This window comes from Anomaloglossus baeobatrachus, chromosome 3 (assembly GCF_048569485.1).
Source record: "Anomaloglossus baeobatrachus isolate aAnoBae1 chromosome 3, aAnoBae1.hap1, whole genome shotgun sequence".
Classification (NCBI taxonomy): domain Eukaryota; kingdom Metazoa; phylum Chordata; class Amphibia; order Anura; family Aromobatidae; genus Anomaloglossus; species Anomaloglossus baeobatrachus.
The window spans coordinates 389,085,187-389,107,419 of NC_134355.1; the positions used below are offsets into that span (position 1 = coordinate 389,085,187).

The following is a 22,233-nucleotide window of genomic DNA, read 5'->3' on the forward strand; positions in this document are numbered from 1 at the left end:
ACATCGGCAGTGTTACTTTTGCCACTATACACGTGGCTAATTTGCACCGCATGCAAATTAGCCACGTGTGCTGGATATACTGGGTATGCAGCTGCATACCCGGTATCTGGGGGGGCTGGCGGTGCATCTGCCTCGGGCGCAACTATGAGGGGGGCGCTGTCGGGCTGCCTGATGCAGCAGTGTCAAAGTCTGCCCAGGGGCTGCGTTTGCGGCTCCAAAGTGGGAGCCGGTTATTCTCTGAGCGCGGCTGTCACGCTGGGGCCCTTGCTCGCCGGTCAGTAATGAGGGCAATCTGACCTGTTCGTTCTCATCACAAGTTGCGCGCCGGGCACACGTTGCGTGCCCTCAACACATGCAGTGCACCCTGATGACGTCAGTATTGCGCGCGCGTGTCATTTCAAAGGTTCCCGGCCAGCAGATAAAGAAGCGGCACAGCCGGGGCCTTCACGGAGAGAAGCAGCGGCGGGGGCCCCTAGGAGAACAGCATTGGCGAACTAGGGCCCTTACAAGAGGAGAAGCAGCTTGGTGAGGGGCCCGTACGGAGGTGCCTGAGGAGGGAGATGTGATGAGATGAGTGGTGACTAATAACCTGAGGAGGGGGGGGGGGTTATTGGTGACTAATACTGTGGGTGTAGCAGTAGCTTAGCTAACGGGGAGTGGCAGGGGGGGCAGTCTCCCCGAGCTGCTGCCTCCCAGGGCCATGTTAAAAACAGTTTTTTTTGTTTTGTTTTAAACTCCCATTCCCTTTTGCCACCTAGCAAATAAGGCATTTTTTTTCAAGGGGGAGGGGACAGGGGATTTAATATCTGAACGCTGCAGAGGCAAGGAAGCTCTAATCTGCTCCTGTTAAGGACTTGCGATGACATCATGCCCATGTGACCCATGTGGGAGGAGCCAGAAGATACTTGAGTAGCTGTAGCAGACGAGGGAACATGTTAGGTAATGAATGAAGAGGAAAACATGGGGGGTGTAAAGTGTAACAAAAGAAGGACAGAGTGTGAGGGTCCTACTGTGACAAGAGAGGGGCAGAGTGTGACAAGAGAGGGGCTCAGTGTGATGGGCTCAGTGTGATGGGCTCAGTGTGAGAAGAGAGGGGCTGAGTGTGATAAGAGAGGGGCAGAGTGTGATGGGCTGAGTGTGACAAGAGAGGGGCAGAGTGTGACAAGAGAGGGGCTCAGTGTTATGGGCTCAGTGTGATGGGCTCAATGTGACAAGAGAGGGGCAGAGTGTGACAAGAGAGGGGCCGAGTGTGACAAGAGAGGGGCAGAGTGTGATGGGCTCAGTGTGACAAGAGAAGTGCTGATTGTGAGGGGCAGAGTGTGACAAAGAGGGCCAGACTGAGGAGCAGATTGTGACGGAGGGTGGCAGAGTGTGACGGAGGGTGGCAGAGTGTGACGGCGGGTGGCAGAGTGTGATGGATGGTGGCAGAATTGTAACAGAGGGGGGCAGAATTGTGACAGAGGGGGGCAGAGTGTGACAGAGGGGGGCAGTGTAGAGGGTGTTTTACAGAAAGAGGCGGTGTAGAGCGTGTATTATGGAAAGAGGCGGTGTAGGTGGTGTGTTATGGTGTTATGGAGAGGGGCGATGTAGAAGGTGCATTATGGAGAGGGGCAGGTGGTGTAGAGGGTGTATTATTACTTTTCTGAGGGAAATACTTCCTTTTCTGGAACAACTTCAAGGGTGCTAAGACTTTTGGCCATGACTGTGTGTGTATGTATATACATATACATACATGAACAGCAAAGAAAAAATGGAGTTTCCAAGTCCATTAAAAAATTGTAAATTTTATTTTATTTTATCACATAATAAATTAATTACGAAAGATCATATACAAAAATACATTTCAGAAAAAAAGTGAGGCAAAAGAAGGGGAGGAAAATACCCCCGGGCAAGGTGATATGGCTACAATAACATGTGGGGGTTAAATTTTAACCTTTTTCAGGAAGGGTACAATCCAATTACAACTGCATTCCTATCAGGAGTGGATTAGTCACAATGGACGTTAGTAAACTGCAGTTATTTGCTTACCCATTTAAATTCACAGTTATCCCCACAGGAGGTTGATGTGCCCACCAGAGTATAATAGAACCCTCCAAACGCGCGTTTGATGAAGCAGTAAAGTACACTGACGCGAAAACGCGCGTTTGGAGGGTTCTATTATACTCTGGTGGGCACATCAACCTCCTGTGGGGATAACTGTGAATTTAAATGGGTAAGCAAATAACTGCAGTTTACTAACGTCCATTGTGACTAATCCACTCCTGATAGGAATGCAGTTGTAATTGGATTGTACCCTTCCTGAAAAAGGTTAAAATGTAACCCCCACATGTTATTGTAGCCATATCACCTTGCCCGGGGGTATTTTCCTCCCCTTCTTTTGCCTCACTTTTTTTCTGTAATGTATTTTTGTATATGATCTTTCGTAATTAATTTATTATGTGATAAAATAAAATACAATTTACAATTTTTTAATGGACTTGGAAACTCCATTTTTTCTTTGCTGTTCATGTAGTCCTTTTGGAGTAGTCTATAATGTCTTTTGACATCCTTTTGTAGGAACTATGGAAATGTTTGTATTATTATTATACATATACATACTGTACAGACCAAAAGTTTGGACACACCTTCCCATTCAAAGAGTTTTCTTTATTTTCATGACTGAAAATTGTAGATTCACATTGAAGGCATCAAGGCATCAAGGCATTCATGTGTTATAAATTAACACATGTGGAATGAAATACTTAAAAAAAAAGTGTGAAACAACTGATAATATGTCTTATATTCTAGGTTCTTCAAAGTAGCCACCTTTTGCTTTGATTACTGCTTTGCACACTCTTGGCATTCTCTTGCTGAGCTTCAAGAGATAGTCACCGGAAATGGTCTTCCAACAGTCTTGAAGGAGTTCCCAGAGATGCTTAGCACTTGTTGGCCCTTTTGCCTTCACTCTGCGGTCCAGCTCACCCCAAACCATCTTGATTGGGTTCGGGTCTGGTGACTGTGGAGGCCAGGTCATCTGGCGTAGCACCCCATCACTCTCCTTCTCAGTCAAATAGCCCTTACACAGCCCGGAGGTGTGTTTGGGGTCATTGACCTTGTTGAAAAATAAATCATGGTCCAACTAAACGCAAACCGGATGGAATAGCATGCCACTGCAAGATGCTGTGGTAGCCATGCTGGTTCAGTATGCCTTCAATTTTGAACAAATCCCCAACAGTGTCACCAGCAAAGCACCCCCACACCATCACACCTCCTCCTCCATGCTTCACAGTGGGAACCAGGCATGTAGAGTCCATCCGTTTACCTTTTCTGCGTCGCACAAAGACACGGTGGTTGGATCCAAAGATCTCAAATTTGGACTCATCAGACCAAAGCACAGATTTCCACTGATCTAATGTCCATTTCTTCTCTTCTTTAGCCCAAACAAGTCTCTTCTGCTTGTTGCCTGTCCTTAGCAGTGGTTTCCTAGTAGCTATTTTACCATGAAAGCCTGCTGCACAAAGTCTCCTCTTAACAGTTGTTCTAGAGATGTGTCTGCTGCTAGAACTCTGTGTGGCAATGATCTGGTCTCTAATCTGAGCAGCTGTTAACCTGCGATTTCTGAGGCTGGTGACTCGGATAAACTTATCCTCCGCAGCAGAGGTGACTCTTGGTCTTCCTTTCCTCGTGCGATTCTCATGTGAGCCAGTTTCTTTGTAGCGTTTGATGGTTTTTGCCACTGCACTTGGGGACACTTTCAAAGTTTTCCAAATTTTTCAGACTGACTGACCTTCATTTCTTAAAGTAATGATTGCCACTCGTTTTTCTTTACTTAGCTACTTTTTTCTTGCCATAATACAAATTTTAACAGTCTATTCAGTAGGACTATCAGCTGTGTATCCACCAGACTTCTGCACAACACAACTGATGGTCCCAACCCCATTTATAAGGCAAGAAGTCCCACTTATTAAACCTGACAGGGCACACCTGTGAAGTGAAAACCAGTTCCGGTGACTACCTCTTGAAGCTTATCAAGAGAATGCCAAGAGTGTGCAAAGCAGTAATCAAAGCAAAAGGTGGCTACTTCTGGAATATAAGACATATTCTCATCTGTTTCACACTTTTTTGTTAAGTATTTCATTCCACATGTGTTAATTCATAGTTTTGATGCCTTCAATGTGAATCTACAATTTTCAGAGTCATGAAAATACAGAAAACTCTTTGAATGAGAAGGTGTGTCTAAACTTTTGGTCTGTGCTGTACATATATATATATATATATATATATATATATATATATATATATATATATATATAATATTTATGTTTTTCCAAGAGTGATCGCGGACTGTGGAAGGTTTGCGGGGTGGAGGTGGAGCCTGGGTGGAGTCTCAAGGGGGCCCCATAATTTTGTCAGTATGGGGCTCTGAAATTCCTAGTGGCGGCCCTGACAGTCATCAAGACATACTGACAGATTGAACAGTATTTTAGACACACAATAATGAGCTAAAAATGACCCATAGAGATCTTATTATTAATAAATAATAATAATTATTATTATTATTAATATATAATAATAATGAGATAAATAATAATAATGAGATAGACATATCTCAAAACCCTGATTCCAGCCCGGAATTGATCCCAGATATCTGCCAGGATGCCGGTCCCCATATAAGTGTATGGGGACCCAAATCCGCCCATCACTAGTCACTACTTATAATGACATACATCGAAGGAAGTCCAAAGAATAAAAAACCTCCATGTGACTATATGAAAAAAACAAAAAAATATATAAATTAAACCTAAATTTAAAATTTACCTTGAGACATGATGCACCAAGAACAAAGATGAAAAAAGGGAATGAGGGGTACATTGGCACCTTGGCGTTCATTTCATTATCAACACTGAGCTTTGTCAGGAGCTGTAGCTAAGATGAAAATACATAGTTACATAGTTACTTAGGTTGAAAAAAGACCTAGGTCCATCTAGTTCAACCTTCCTCCACCAGTTCTACATTTAGTCACTTATAACCAACAATGTTGTGTGTACTGAGGAAATCATCCAGCCCTTTTTTAAAAGCTGTTATAGTATCTGCCATTACTACCTCTTGTGGTAGTGTATTCCACAGTCTGACCGCTCTAACTGTAAAGAACCCTTTCCTATTTAGGTGTCGGAATCGCTTTTCTTCCACTCGCAGTGTATGCCACCTGGTGCTTAGTATTGTTTTCGGAAGAAATAAGTCATGTGCCAGTCCTTTATATTGACCACACATGTATTTATACATATAAATGAGATCTCCTCTGAGACGTCTTTTTTCTAAGCTAAACATATCTAACTTTTTCAACCTGCCATCATATGGGAGGCCTTCCATTCCTTGTAATAGTCTAGTTGCCCGCCTTTGAACTGACTCTAACTTCTGAATGTCCTTTTTAAAATGTGGAGCCCAAAACTGGATCCCGTATTCCAGATGTGGCCTTACAAGTGATTTATAGAGGGGTAACAATACGTTGGGATCACGGGATCTAATCTCTCTTTTTATACACCCTAAAATCTTGTTTGCTTTAGCAGCTGCTGCTTGACATTGAGTGCTGCTGCTCAGCTTATTTGTAATGAGAATACCCAAGTCCTTCTCCTGTTCTGCAGTTCCGAGTTTACTTCCATTTAATGTATACGCAGCTATAGGATTACTCTGTCCTAGGTGCATTACTTTACATTTATCGACATTAAATCTCATTTGCCAAGTATCTGCCCATTCTGACATCTTATCCAGATCTTTTTGTAATATTGTACTATCCAGGTCAGTTTTTAATACCCTACATAGTTTGGTGTCATCGGCAAAGACTGACACTGTACTATCAATCCCATCCACAAGGTCATTAATAAAGAGAGTAAAAAGAATCGGTCCAAGCACAGATCCCTGCGGCACCCCACTGCTGACTATAGCCCATTTAGAGAATGTACCATTTATGACTACTCTTTGTTTCCTATCTTTTAGCCAATTCCTTACCCAGTTGCATATTGTGTCCCCTAGTCCTTGCTTCTGGAGCTTTAGTATAAGGCTATTATGTGGTACAGTATCAAATGCCTTTGCAAAGTCCAAATAAATCACATCAGCTGCATTACCAATATCCAGGTTTGAACTTACCCCCTCATAGAACCCCAACAGGTTGGTTAGACACGACTTATCTTTCATGAATCCATGCTGTTTGTCAGTTATCATATTATTTTCTGCAATATATTTTTGCATGTCATCCCTTAAAATGCCCTCAAAAACTTTGCATACTACTGATGTCAGGCTTACTTGACGGTAGTTGCCTGGATCTACCCTCTTTACCTTTCTTAAATATCGGTACCACATCAGCAATCCTCCAATCCTGAGGCACCAACCCTGTTACAAGTGAGTCTAAAAAGATGAGATACAGCGGTCTGTCGATTACGGAGCTCAATTCCCTCAATATTCGTGGATGAATGCCATCTGGCCCTGGGGATTTGTCAATGTTTAATTTACTCAGACGTAGACGTACTTCATCTTGTGTTAAATTAATTATATCGGGTGGTGGACTTTGATTTTTCACTTGTTGAATGATCCCTGGTACAGTCAGTTCCTTGGTGAATACAGATGAGAAATGCCTATTTAATATCTCAGTCTTTTGTTTGTCCTCTATAACTAACTTGTTATTATATTTTAAGGGTCCGATACTATCCTTTGTTTTCCTTTTGGCATTAATGTATTTATAAAAGATTTTGGGATTTATTTTAATGTCATTGGCGATTTTTGTTTCAGTAGCTAGTTTTGCTTGTTTGATTTCTTTTTTGCATTGCCTATTGATATCTTTATACTCCTGCAATGCTATTTCTGTATTCTCAGCCTTTAAGATTTTAAACGCCCTTTGTTTTTGTTTTATTATACTTTGTACAGTCTTATTTATCCATAGTGGTTTCTTTTTATTCCTGGACATTTTATTACCAGAGGGTATACGTTTTTTACAGGACTCTAGTAGTATATCCTTAAACTTACCCCATTTATGTTCGGTATCCCCAGTTACCATGACTCTGTCCCAATCTACACATTTAAGCTCTTCCCTTAATTTGTTGAAATCAGCTTTCCTAAAATTCCAGGTTTTAGCATTCCCCCTTTGAAGTGTTCTATTGAATATTATGTCGAAGCTTACCATATTATGATCGCTGGTGCCCAAGTGCTCCCGGACCTGTAGATCTGAAATTGTATCCGGTCTATTTGACAGGACCAGATCTAGCAAATTATCTCCCCTGGTCGGTTCACCTACCATCTGAGAGAGGAAATGGTCTTGAATGGTAGATAAGAACTTACAGCTTTTAGCAGAACCAGAAGATTCTTTGTCCCACTGTATGTCTGGATAGTTGAAATCCCCCATAATAAGAACCCGATTATTATTATTAGCTGCCTTTTCAATTTGTTCCAGCATTTCACCCTCTATTTGTTCAGGTATGTTAGGAGGCTTATAGCAAACTCCAATTAGCATTTTTCCATTATTCCCCTCCCCATGTACATTTACCCATACATTTTTTTTGTTTTATTTTTATCTCACCTGCATGTAGCAAACTGGCATGATGACTGACCCCCGACCCTACCCCCACCCTCCGTGATGACGCAAAAAGTGAATAGTGGATATCGAGTATGGTGGGCGGGATAATGGATGTCATCTGGCCTAAGAGCAAAATATATTGCGTCATACAGAGGAGCCAAGACAATGCATGCTCGGGGTATATCTCTTTGAATTAAGGTAGGTAAGAGGAGGAGGATGGAGAGTTGTGTTTGTTTCCTGCTGCTGACAGATCAGTTTTCTGAAACTACATATGTCGCGCTATTGATTCATATGACAGAAAATTATCATGTGTCATAAGAAACAAAAGAGCAGCATTTCCAGTTTCACATCACTAATCTCTCTAAGGGTACTTTCAAACTTGCGTTGTTTTTTTTGGCGCAATCCGCTGTCTTGGGAAACAACGGAATCCGTTAATGGATTCCGTTGTTTCCCATAGACTTGCATTGATGACGGATTGTGCCAAAAGTACCTGCGTTGCTTCCGTTGGCCGATGCTCCGTTGCTTCCGCCAAGCGGAAGCAACGCAGAATGTAACGTTAAATGCTTGTGTCAAAATGACGCCAACCAACGGATTCCGTTGGTTCCGTTAAAATTTATAATGGCTCCCTATGGTAGCGGATTCCGTTGCTAAGTGCTTAACAACGGAATCCGCTGCTGGATTCCGCTAATTTATACTGAGCATGCCCAGAATGAAAAAAAATGAAAAAAGAAATAAAACAGAGCTGACTGATTCTGTTAGGGTACTTTCACACTTGCGTTATTTTCCTTCCGTTACAATCCGCCCTTTTGGGAAACAGCGGAATCCGTTAACGGATTCCGCTGTTTCCCATAGACTTGTATGGTTGACGGATTGTACCAAAAGGAGCTGCGTTGCTTCCGCTGGGCGACGCTCCGTTGCTTCCGCCCAGCGGGAGGAACGCAGCATGTAACGTTATTTTGAGCAGCGGAATCCTCTGGATTTCACTGCGCATGCTCTTTTTTTTTTTTTTTTTAAATCAAACTTTATTTTGGCTCGCGGTGGCCGAACGTTCAGCTGAGCGCCCGGCCGTCGGCAAGCGACAGCGCTCAGCTGAATGACCGGCCACCAGCATGCCCGGCCGCCGGCAAGTCACAGCGCTCAGCTGAGCGCCCGCCCGCCGGCATGCCCGGGCGCCGGCAAGTGACAGCGATCAGCTGATCACCCGGCGGCCGGCTGCAGGGAGCGATCAGCTGATCACCCGGCGGGCGGGAGCGATCAGCTGATCACCCGGCGGCCGGCTACTGGGAGCAATCAGCTGATCACCCAGCGGCCGGCTGCAGGGAACGATCAGCTGATCGTTCACTATAGTCTGCCGCTGGTAAAACCGGGAAAAAAAAAAATCAAAACGAATTGCGTTGTTTTGCAGCATCCGTTGCATCCGTTGTGTCACTATATGCAACACATCCGTTGCATCCGTTACACAACGCAATGCAACGGATACCGTTCAACGCAAGTGTGAAAGTAGCCTTAGACGGACGCCTAACGGACGCCAAACTGATGCAACGCTTCGTTATTTCACAGGAATCAGCTAACGGATTCCTGTGAAATAACGGACCCGTTGCATCTGTTGACACCACAAAAATAACGGATGCGTCAAAACGACGCAGCAACGGACCCAGCGGATTCAACCCAACGCAAGTGTGAAACTAGCCTAAGCAATAAGCATCAAACACAGGTAACAAACACAGCTCAATTAATCTCAGTCCTACACAAAGTATATCTCTCCTCTTAACGCCTCTATACAGAGCTCTATTCTGCAGTACATCACTCTTCCGGTCGCTGCTGCAGTATATCTCTTCTCTCAGTCCCAGTACACAGACCAACACCAATGTAGAACAGCTGTCGTTTTAGTGCCCTGTATAGCTGTATAAAGCCCCATCCTGCAGTTTATCTATTTTCTTAATTACTAGCATATAGTAAGATATAATCTATAGCTTCCTGGTATGAGCTATGACTATTTCCATGCCATTATCCCTCACAGTGGAAGCTCCATTCTAGACAGGCTGCAGAGCACAGCTATCTTGGCTGGAAGCCAACTAAGAGAGTTGCATTGTGTATGATCGACAATGAGCTGGAACTACTAAAGGATGGTTCTAATGGCAACAGATGTGTAATTATAGCTTGGAGGGTTATCCTTTAAAAGAATAATGTGCAATACAGGGCAGATTTAAAAAAAAAAAAAAAGGGGCTATATTGGCACAAATTAGTAGATATAAACTACTCACAAAAAGTTAGGATATTTGGCTTTCAGAGTAAATTTCAGGATGATCTTAAAATGCACTCTAACCTTTTCAGGTGAACTTAGTGTGACCTTCTCTAAATTTTTGAATGCACATGTCCAACTGTTAAATGTTTTTCTTTTTACACAACTTGAGGTTCTCTAACAGGGAGCCTAATGTCAAAATTCACAACAGGTGTTTGATCCATACATTTCTCAATAAATGTTGGGGTTTAATTAGAATTGGTATTTAAACAGTCGTCCTCATCAAGCTGTTCATATCTTAACATCATGAGACCAAGACGACACCTAAAGGTCCAGTCACACTAAGCAACTTACCAGCGATCCCAACAATGATAGGGATCGCTGGTAAGTTGCTAGGAGGTTGCTGGTGAGATGTCACACTACGACGCTCCAGCGATCCCACCAGCAACCTGACCTGGCAGGGATCGCTGGAGCGTCGCTACACGAGTTGCTGGTGACCTCACCAGCAACCAGTGTCCCAGCCCCCAGCCAGCAGCGCCGCGTGGAAGATGCTGCGCTTGGTAATTAAGGTAAATATCGGGTAACCAACCCGATATTTACCTTGGTTACCAGCGCACGGAGCTACACGTGCAGAGAGCAGGGAGCAGCGCACACTGAGCGCTGGCTCCCTGCTCTCCTAGTTACAGCACACATCGGGTTAATTACCCGATGTGTACTGCAGCTAAATGTGCACAGAGCAGGGAGCAGCGCACAATGCTTAGCGCTGGCTCCCTGCTCTCCTAGCTACAGCACACATCGGGTTAATTAACCCGATGTGTCCTGCAGCTACATATGCACAGAGCAGGAGCCGGCACTGACAGTGAGAGCGGCGGAGGCTGGTAACAAAGGTAAATATCGGGTAACCAAGGACAGGGCTTCTTGGTTACCCGATGTTTACTGTGGTTACCAGCCTCCGCAGAAGCCGGCTCCTGCTGCCTGCACATTTAGTTGTTGCTGTCTCGCTGTCACACACAGCGATCTGTGCTTCACAGCGGGACAGCAACAACTAAAAAATGGCCCAGGACATTCAGCAACAACCAACGACCTCCAGCAGGGGCCAGGTTGTTGCTAGATGTCACACACAGTGACATCACTAGCAACATCGCTGCTACGTCCCAAAAGTTGTTCGTTAGCAGCGATGTTGCTAGCGATGTTGCTTAGTGTGACGGGGCCTTAACACTTGATCAGCAGTACCTCGTCATTGTGAGGCGTCAAGCAGGATGTTCTCAGGCAGAAGTGGTCACTGAGCTTAGTGTGTCACAGAGTGAAATCAGAGCTATAGAGAGACTGGAAGAGTCATAGAAAAGCATAGATACCTTCTTTGGCCCCTTCATTGTAAAGAATGCCTTTCAGAACCGTATGAGGAATTCCAATCAACTCCAGGCACATTTAAGGGAGGTGGGAGAAACCCAAATGTCACGTCAGACCATTCAAAACCATTTACAGCAGAGTGGTCTGCGTGCTAGACAACCTGCAAGGGTACCTGACCACACCACCAGACACAGGCATCATCATCTTGCTGAGTAGACTCATGCTGAGCAGAAATGAGGGCTTCCAATGATGTTGGAGACGTTAAGGAGAGCGCTATGCATCAGTGTGGGCAAATATGTCTAGTCAATACAGAACTGCAATAAACTTTGTGAATGGTACAGTGACAAGCCCCTACTAATTGAATAACATTATTAATCCAGGCATTGTGCATCTGCATGAACAATATCGGCCTAATTTCATTTTCCTGGATCGCAATGCTACAACTCATCGACGTCGCATCATCGGGGTACCTAAAATGGAATGGCCTGCACTTTCTTGAGTCCTGAATCCCAAAGAAAACCTATGGGATCAGCTGAGTCACTGAGTAGAGGCTCAAATCTGTACCCCATAACCTCCATGACTTGGGCTGCCCTTCAAGAAGAGTGGGATGCCATGCCTCAGCATACAATAATTTGACATGTTACTGAGACACTGACATTTTTTTGGAGGTATACCCACCACCATTCCAGTCCTGAATCCCAAAGCAAACCTATTGCATCAGCTGAGTCACTGTGTAGAGGCTCATAACTCTGTACCCCATAACCTCCATGACATGGAGAAAAAAAAGCTGTGGAACGTTGCATTTTTGGGGTGCAATGCAAAATGGTGCAAAGAAAAAAAAAAAATGTTTGCCCCAGCTTTGACAAAGTGGCCAGAGCTGGGGTAGAACGGCGGTTGGATGGGGCATGGCGACTGTCGATCCTGCTTATCAAATTTAACTTTAAAGTATATATGCAGCTCTTTGAAATATAAATCCATCGACACCTTTGTATCTTCTCTTGTCTGTTGCTGTATTCCTGAATAATTAGCACTTTCGTATGTATGCAAATGAGGCATTAAGTACTCTTGGCATAACAGAGCACTGAAGCTATGTGCACACACTGCATTTTTTTAATCTGTTTTTGGGTGCAGTTTTCTGAAGTGTTGCGCAAACAGTTAGGTCCAGAAATATTTGGACAGTGACACAAGTTTTGTTATTTTAGCTGTTTACAAAAACATGTTCAGAAATACAATTCTATATATAATATGGGCTGAAAGTGCACACTCCCAGCTGCAATATGAGAGTTTTCACATCCAAATCGGAGAAAGGGTTTAGGAATCATAGCTCTGTAATGCATAGCCTCCTCGTTTTCAAGGGACCAAAAGTAATTGGACAAGGGACTCTAAGGGCTGCAATTAACTCTGAAGGCGTCTCCCTCGTTAACCTGTAATCAATGAAGTAGTTAAAAGGTCTGGGGTTGATTACAGGTGTGTGGTTTTGCATTTGGAAGCTGTTACTGTGACCAGACAACATGCGGTCTAAGGAACTCTCAATTGAGGTGAAGCAGAACATCCTGAGGCTGAAAAAAAAGAAAAAAATCCATCAGAGAGATAGCAGACATGCTTGGAGTAGCAAAATCAACAGTCGGGTACATTCTGAGAAAAAAGGAATTGACTGGTGAGCTTGGGAACTCAAAAAGGCCTGGGCGTCCACGGATGACAACAGTGGTGGATGATCGCCGCATACTTTCTTTGGTGAAGAAGAACCCGTTCACAACATCAACTGAAGTCCAGAACACTCTCAGTGAAGTAGGTGTATCTGTCTCTAAGTCAACAGTAAAGAGAAAACTCCATGAAAGTAAATACAAAGGGTTCACATCTAGATGCAAACCATTCATCAATTCCAAAAATAGACAGGCCAGAGTTAAATTTGCTGAAAAACACCTCATGAAGCCAGCTCAGTTCTGGAAAAGTATTCTATGGACAGATGAGACCAAGATCAACCTGTACCAGAATGATGGGAAGAAAAAAGTTTGGAGAAGAAAGGGAACGGCACATGATCCAAGGCACACCACATCCTCTGTAAAACATGGTGGAGGCAACGTGATGGCATGGGCATGCATGGCTTTCAATGGCACTGGGTCACTTGTGTTTATTGATGACATAACAGCAGACAAGAGTAGCCGGATGAATTCTGAAGTGTACCGGGATATGCTTTCAGCCCAGATTCAGCCAAATGCCGCAAAGTTGATCGGACGGCACTTCATAGTACAGATGGACAATGACCCCAAGCATACAGCCAAAGCTACCCAGGAGTTCATGAGTGCAAAAAAGTGGAACATTCTGCAATGGCCAAGTCAATCACCAGATCTTAACCCAATTGAGCATGCATTTCACTTGCTCAAATCCAGACTTAAGACGGAAAGACCCACAAACAAGCAAGACCTGAAGGCTGTGGCAGTAAAGGCCTGGCAAAGCATTAAGAAGGAGGAAACCCAGCGTTTGGTGATGTCCATGGGTTCCAGACTTAAGGCAGTGATTGCCTCCAAAGTATTCGCAACAAAATATTGAAATTAAAAATATTTTGTTTGGGTTTGGTTTATTTGTCCAATTACTTTTGACCTCCTAAAATGTGGAGTGTTTGTAAAGAAATGTGTACAATTCCTACAATTTCTATCAGATATTTTTGTTCAAACCTTCAAATTAAACGTTACAATCTGCACTTGAATTCTGTTGTAGAGGTTTCATTTCAAATCCAATGTGGTGGCATGCAGAGCCCAAATCGCGAAAATTGTGTCACTGTCCAAATATTTCTGGACCTAACTGTATGTTGCTTATTTTTTCCTTACAGATTAGGTGCATAAACCAAACTGCAGCATGTCAATTCTTTCAGTGTTTTTGCCAGCATTTTTCCACTACAAATGCATGAAAAATGCATGGAAAAAATGCCCCGAAAAAGAGGCAAAAAGCGGCAAAAACGCACTGCAGAAATGTGTGGGGTTTTTCTTCTGCCTGAGGGATTCAGATTTGGTGCAGAAATTACTGCAAGAAAATACTCAGCGCATGTACACAGAGTATATCAGCTACTGCCTTAATAGGTTGTTTCCTCACCCACCATCAGCTGCTTCTTTAGCTAGACTGAAGTTCCCTTACATGGCACAAATTATCATACAGACAGTGAGCAATCATCAAGCTAAAGAGACTGGTGCTGGATGGGGACAGAAACTTCAGGAGGCAATGGCTTGTTAACCCATTTCCGACATATGACGCACTGGTGAGTCATATGTTATGTCCCTGTCACACATAGAGCCCACATCTTTCTTTGCACTTCATGGCTGATTTAATCAGCCATCAAGTGCCTCTAACAGCCAAAAGTTGAACTGAGCTTAGTCCAAGGCTGTTAACATGTTAAATGTCGCTGTCAATCTCTGACAGTGGCATTTAACATGCGCCGGAAAGGGGGCACAACATTCCTCCTGTCCATCGGCAAGCCTATGACGTAATCACGAGGAGCTGATAGGCTGTCATGACAGTTGGGGGTCTTCTGAAGACCCCTGTGCATGTCATTAAGATCCTCCTCATTACGATCATGATTTCTGCTACACATCGTAGTGCTGGTGCATTACTATGTGTAGCACAAGCATTCGGATGATTGCAGTTATAAGTCTAGTAAAAAGGACTAGTAAATCCAGTAAAAAAAAAAAAAACAAGACAAATAAACCTTGTTAAAAATAAAAATAAATAAAAAAACACATTTGCTATTGCTGCATCTGTGAAAGTCTAGCAAAATATTAAATAAATTCAACTGATTGATAAATGAGGTAACGAGAAAAAAAAATGTAAACACTAGAATTATATTTTTTTGGCCTCTGCAACATTACAATAAAATACAATAACAGGCAATCAAAACATTGCATCTACCCTAAATGGTATAAATAAATATGTTAACTCGGGGTACAAAATGAAAATGTTACGAGTCTCGGAAAATGGTGACAAAAGCAAAATTAATTTTTCTTACAAACTTCTGAATTTTTTTTTCCACTTAAATAAAAACTATACATATTTGGTATGTGGGCACTCATATCGACCTTAAGAATCATATTGCCAGGTCAGTTTTTCCGTATAGTGAGCATGGTAAATAAAAAAAATAAATTATGATATTGTTATTTTTTTTGCAATTTCAAACAAGCCCTCATATGGCTATACTGATGACAAAATAAAAAAGTTATGGATCTTGGAAGAAGAGGAGAAAATAAAAATGGAAAATATTCATAGCGTTGAAATGGTAAATGCTCTAAGGGAAAAACATTAATGTCTTATACTCCTAGGTTTTTGTCATGCTGGGGCAAGGGAACACCCAGCGTGCGGTGCAAGAGGAAGGGTACACCAGGAAAATGTAAAGGTCGGCTCTGATGCTAGGGAGAGGGGTCACCATCTAACTCACCTGTGGTTGATCCCTGAGCTCTATAACGTCCATAGACGGGTCCTTCTCCCTGTGCACTATCACGTGCTGACCCTGGACTTACCCTGACTAGCGTGCATGCCAGCAAGATACTAGTGTTACTATTAATATAAAGGTAACACGAGGAAGGGGAGACAAACAAGAGAAAGCAGAATAAACAACAAAAACTCCAATTCTTCTCCTGAGATGGACGCCCCCAAAATGATGCTGGAAAGAGAACCACAGCTTTCCCCAGGGACAATTCCTTCACAGATCAGCATAGATTGAACTATAGCCGGCATAGGAGAGAGTGAGGGGTGGCTTTATATAGCAGAAGGGAGTGGCTGCAGCTGAGAATAACAGCTACAAGTCAATCTCAGCAGGATAGAAAAGAAACCTTAACCCCTTCAGAGATGAATGGAATTTAATACGCTCCTACTCAGGAAAAATGATGACTGAGATTAAAACGGATCTGCGATCAAAGAAATGCGGTGACCTTTTGATCCCAGATCACCTCGAGGTCTCAGCAGGGCGTGACACACTTATGACAGTTTTATTATGGAATCCAACATAATGTCCTTTAGGTATTAAAATGAAACCTTCTTCACATTCCTAGATTGTCTTAGCTATAGAAAACAGGAAAGCAAACAGTGTGGTAAATAGGCACAAATAAATATTTAACCAGCTATATGACTAAAGAGCAAGCTTTAACCAGATCATTAGCCTGATGTATGCATAAAGAACATGTTCTCAGCAAATATTGAGCCAGTTCTATGCCTAAAGAGTGTGCTTTCAGACATATTTAGCCAGATACATGTTGAATGATTGTGTTATAACCAGAATATTAGCCAGACTTTTGCCTAGTTTGTGCTTTCGACATATATTTGGTTTGTATACTTTACACCATTCTGAACACATTTTAACACATATGGTGTGACAACTGCAGACGTATACAAATGTACACCCTTAGGACAGGGGCATACCTACAGATGTGGCTCCGGGACCCTAGTGACTTTGCCATATGAAAAGACGTCAGTACACATGGTGAGGGACTCTGTTACAATTGTCTGGGGCCTAGGAGTGTCAAGTTGGACCTCTGATCTAGGACATACATTCAACTGAATTATTTCCTTCAAATGTAATGCCTAAAAGTATTTTGGATCTAGGCTAACTTTTAATTAGTTCTTCTAATTACCTACTTTAGAACAGTCACAGCTTTAACAACATAAGAAGCCCTCATACACAGTAACTCCTTTTTAGGATGTTATTTCCCTTTAATCGTAAACATATATTGAATATTCGGCACTTACCTTAGTAAATTGCTCTCTCTCGAGTTCTTGACTGGAGCTAGAGCCAGCTGTCTGCTTAAATCGCTGAACCTTTATTTTCATTTGTCTTGTACGTTCTTCCACTAACAAGTTTGCTGAAAAAATATGGGTGCAATTTATTTAATAAGAAATAATGACATAATAAAGTGACAAATGATGTTTTCTGCACTGTGCCTTTCAGTGAGACATATTTCTTGCATTTCCTTAATTCTAGCATTTATGTATTTATTTGCGTTTATAAGTAAATACCATCCACCAATTGAGTTTATTAAGCGGCACAACCATTAAAAAAAACAGATTTTCTCTACTTCTGCTACGCTAGAAGGGATGTGTAAAATGTGAACCTTCTAATATCCACAGCTTCATTATTTATGATGGCATTAAATCCACATTAGTCTTTACATCACAAAGTTTAGTGAAATTTCATACACACATAATGGTTTCATTACGGTGCATGAAAAAAGTGAAAGTTGAAAGCATCCATATGACATCTGTAAGGGCTAGGGTTCTGCATTAGTACATTAACCGATTACCGAATTCCAAGGGCTTTCTTTTCACGTCTTGACTTTACGGTCTCCTTTGTATTTTTGGTGCCAATCCCATTAATCAGATCTATATTATATCATACCTTATACCATCTATAGAAATGGGCATGCTACTCATTTCTGTATGGCTTCAGCGTGGATGAGAACACATGGCCATTTTTAGGATTCTGCCAATATGCATTCAGATTTTTTGAGAATATTTTTACATTTCTTCTGGGTCAAAAATTACTAACCAAACATGAATTCATTCACCCCCAATTGTAATTACTCCTCAAAGTATATTTTCTAGAGTAACGATGATAATTTACAATGTTGGATTACATTCCGTCAGAAAATACAACATTTTGGTCATTATAGGTTTTTTTCTCAAGCAAAGGACAAGAGGAAACCACAAGAAAAAAATATTTTGTTGTATTTTTTGACAGAATAAAAATCAATCACCTCCATTTCAGGGGTAATTTTTAAAAATATTAGAAGGAGGTAAAATAATGAAGAGATTTTTAATTGCAGTGTGTCATACAAAACAAACAAATACTACACTCACCTTCTAGAATGGCGCTACTCCTGTGATGTTATTCAAGTGACATTATTAGTATGGCATGTAACCACTGCAGTCATTCAAATGACGCTTATTGTCTACAAATTTCAATATTTTGTCATAGCGGATGTCCTAATGAAGGGTGCAGCCAATTAGTGGCAGTTTATTTTTTGCACATAATTACGGGAAATCACAGTGCCGACATCGCAGGTGGTAAATATATGATTTTAGAGATAAGCAAACACGAGGCTCGTTGTTTGACTTTAAAAAAAAAAAAAAGAAGAAGAAAAATAAAGTTCAGGTTCGGAGTTCGGGTGCTTTACGTATACAAACCACTGGCTCAAGTATTCCTGTGCTCAGTTCACTGAAAGCTGCTTGCAGTGTGTGAACAGCTTGCACTGAAGGTAACATCATGCTCAGATGTAGTGTGTACACACACACAAAAAAAAAGCAAAAACATCACCCACCTGCCCCCGAAGGTATTGTTTATGTCTGGCTGCATGTGGGGTGAGACGCTAACTGCCCAATTAGTGACTTCCATTGGTTTTCAGGTCAAGTCCAGGTCTCAAACCAAATTTTATCTAAAGTCCGGCTGAACCCACCAAATTGAACTTCCACGGGTCCGCTCATCTCTATTTTTATATGGGGCACTTAAGCAATTAAGAAGGGGTTGTCCACTAGTGGTCAACCCCATAAATATATAACAAACATACATTGTTGGTTTTTCAAAATTATACTGTTTTGGGTTTTTTTAAGTTATGTTCTGGAAAAAATTGTTTGTATTGGAGTATTGGACAAGGCCTGTGCACCCATATGCAATGAGAAATACCGAGTATTATCAAAAATTAAGAACTAATAGAGGACAGGACGGAAAACCAAAAGCTAAGAGCAAAACCAATAGGTCAAAGCAGGGAGTGGTTATTTAAAGGTGGCTTAATAGCCTAATGCGGGCGTCACACGGGACGATCTATCGTGCGATCGCACGAGCAATCGAACCCGCCCCCGTCGTTTGTGCGACATGGGCAATTAGGTGCCCGTGGCGCACAAAGTCGTTAACCCCCTGTCATACCCACTTACCTCCCGGATGACCTCGCTATGGGCGGCGAACATCCTCTTCCTGAAGGGGAAGGGACGTTCGGCATCACAGCGACAACACAGCCGCTGGCCAATAGACGCGGAGGGGCGGAGATGAGCGGGACATAACATCCCGCTCACCTCCTTCCTTCCGTATTGCCGGCGGGACGCAGGTAAGCTGTGTTCATCGTTCCTGGGGTGTCACATGGAGCGATGTGTGCTGCCCCGGGAACGATGAACAACCGGCGCACAGAAGAAGAAACAACATTTGAAAATGAGCGACGTGTCAACGAACAATGATAAGGTGAGTATTTTTGTCGTTCACCGTCGCTCGTAGCTGTCACACGCTACGATATATCAAACGATGCCGGATGTGCGTCACTTACGATGTGACCCCGCCGACATATCGCCCCAAAATATCGTACCGTGTGACGCTGGCATTAGTTTGCCGCAAAAAAAGGAAGCATAATCAGTGAGAAGCTCACATTATTGGGCTTTTGTTAATTTGTTAGTAGCACATGTAACTATCATGGATTAGGCAACAGAGAGCTGTACTAAAGGCTACTTTACACACTGCGATATCGGTCCCGATATCGCTAGTGTGCGTACCCGCCCCCATCTGTTGCGCGACACGGGCATATCGCTGCCCGTGCCGCACAACATCGCCCAGAGCCGTCACACATACTTACCTGTCCGGCGACGTCGCTGTGACCGGCGAACCGCCTCCTTTCTAAGGGGGCGGTCCGTGCGGCGTCACAGCGACGTCACTGAACCGCCGCCCAATCGCAGCGGAGGGGCGGAGATGAGCGGGACGTAACATCCCGCCCACCTCCTTCCTTCCGCATAGCGGCCGGGAGGCAGGTAGGGAGACGTTCCTCGCTCCTGCGGCGTCACACGCAGCGATGTGTGATGCCGCAGGAACGAGGAACAACCTCGTTACTGCTGAAGTAACGATAATTGGGAATGGACCCCCGTGTCGCCGATTAGCGATTTTTCACTGTTTTGCAACGATGCAAAATCGCTAATCGATGTCACACGCAACGGCATCGCTAATGCGGCCGGCTGTGCGTCACGAATTCCGTGACCCCAACGACTCCGCATTAGCGATGTCGTAGCGTGTAAAGCCTGCTTAAGCCTCTGCCGAATATTTTCACATGACATCATGTGACCAGAGTGGATTTACCAATATATGGCTCACAATGCTCTTCAGGAATAACATTGTGTCTCACACCAAACGTTCTTAGCCTAGATATCTGACTACCTTTTATGCGCATTATGCAAGAGTAAAAACTGCATAAGGGTAATGGGGTCCCTGCAGCTCTCAATACACTGGCATTTTACAAAGTAACGTCTACTATGATATTCAAGGCAACATCACACAAATACTTGCATCTAATGGTGTCTGATAGATCTCCATGGGTGATATATTACAGCTACGTACAAATCAAGGTCTACAGTTAATAGTCAGAAAAATCAAAGAGTTACCATTTAATGATGTTTTTTGACTGAGTGATAAATTCAATGTAAGAAAAACATCAATGTTCCCATAAATATGTGCAATAACTATGATAACTAATGAATGAGAGCAATCTATAATACTTTACAATGATTGCCTTTATTATCACCATATCTGATACTCTAATCATACTTTTAATTACATGGGTAGAGTCTAGACTAGGATCATTGAGCTGCATCTAATAAATCTTCAACCTATATATAGGTACTGGCAAATCTAATATACTGTAGAGAATCATAGAGCACAGAAACCTGCTGACTTAAATCTTCAGGTGAAGCTAATCTAAATATCAACTTCTACAGTGCTCATAAAATTATTCACCATGTTTTATAATGTAACAACACTAAGCGGTTTATCATAATTGTTTTCAGTGTTAAAGACGATCTATTGTGCGATATGTCGTCGGGGTCACGGTTTTCGTGACGCACATCCGGCATCGTTTTCGACGTCGTCCCGTGTGACATCTACGAGCGACGCAGAACGTTCGTAAATCGTGTATCGTTGAGACGTTGCTCATTTTTAAAAAGTCGTTTATTTTTCTTTGCGCCGGTTGTTCATCGTACCCGGGCAGCACACATCGCTCCGTGTAACACCCCGGGAACGATGAACACAGCTTACCTGCGTCCCACCGGCTATGCGGAAGGAAGGAGGTGAGTGGGATGTTTACGTCCCGCTCATCTCCGCCCCTCCGCTTCTATTGGCTGGCCGCTGTGTGACGTCGCTGTGACGCCGAACGTCCCACCCCCTTCAGGAAGTGGATGTTCACCGCCCACAGCGACGTCGCTCAGCAGGTAAGTGCGTGTGATGGCGGTTTAACGACTTTGTGCGCCACGGGCAACTAATTGCCCGTGACGCACAAACGACAGGGGAGGGTACGATCGCTCGTGCGATTGCACGATAGATCGTATCGTGTGACACCCGCATGATTCCCACCTTTTATTGATGGGCATTGATGGAAACTGCTTGTAAAAACAAGCACTTTTTTAATTTACTATTTATTAAACTTCTCCTCTGTCCCCCTGATAATTTCAATATTATTTTTTTGGTTTACAGCTCATTGCCTTGGAAACCAGCCACTGCTGCTGACCAGCATGCAGGTGTGTATTGTTTTGTGTGGGTTGTTTTTAATGTACTGTTTCAAAAGTCAAAGTTAGATTGAGAAAGATAATACTCCATAGACATTAAGAATAAACACGGAATTAACAATGAATGCTTAATAGCCTATTTAGAAATCATACAAACATGCACGCCTGCATAGTGTTCTGATAAGTTGACATCACACCAGAACTGCATCTCGCCCCAAGCAGCAACAGTGAAATGGGACCAATACTTAACAGAAAAAGTAGAACAGTTTCAGAAGTCACATCATTAATACAAATCTTGTATATGCAAACTTAATTTTAGGATAGATACACAAATATATGTAGCATCAAAAACACAGTCTGACTGGGTCAAAAGTTCACAGTAGGGTAAGGCGGGCTTTGCACGTTGCGACATTGCAAGCCGATGCTGCGATGTCGCACGCGATAGTCCCCGCCCCCGTCGCAGGTACGATATCTTGTGATAGCTGGCGTAGCGATAATTATCGCTACGCCAGCTTCACATGCACTCACCTGCCCTGCGACCGTCGCTCTGGCCGGCGACCCGCCTCCTTACTAAGGGGGCGGGTCGTGCGGC

The 22,233-nt window shown here is 43.0% G+C and overlaps 1 protein-coding gene across 16 annotated transcripts in view; it reads right to left on the reverse strand.

Moving 5' to 3' along the window:
- Window positions 1–22,233, reverse strand: part of RIMS1 (regulating synaptic membrane exocytosis 1) — a 545,320-nt gene that overhangs the window by 144,434 nt on the left and 378,653 nt on the right. For 13 of the 16 annotated variants that reach the window (XR_012751649.1, XM_075340212.1, XM_075340216.1 and 10 more), the window contains one exon: window positions 16,866–16,978. The exons of the other annotated variants lie outside the window; for them this stretch is intronic. Coding sequence is in view for 12 of the 13 variants with exons in the window: in XM_075340212.1 (XP_075196327.1) it covers window positions 16,866–16,978 (113 nt within the window). In the remaining variant the exon portion in view is untranslated. The remainder of the gene's footprint in view (window positions 1–16,865; window positions 16,979–22,233) is intronic. 16 annotated transcript variants of the gene reach the window in all.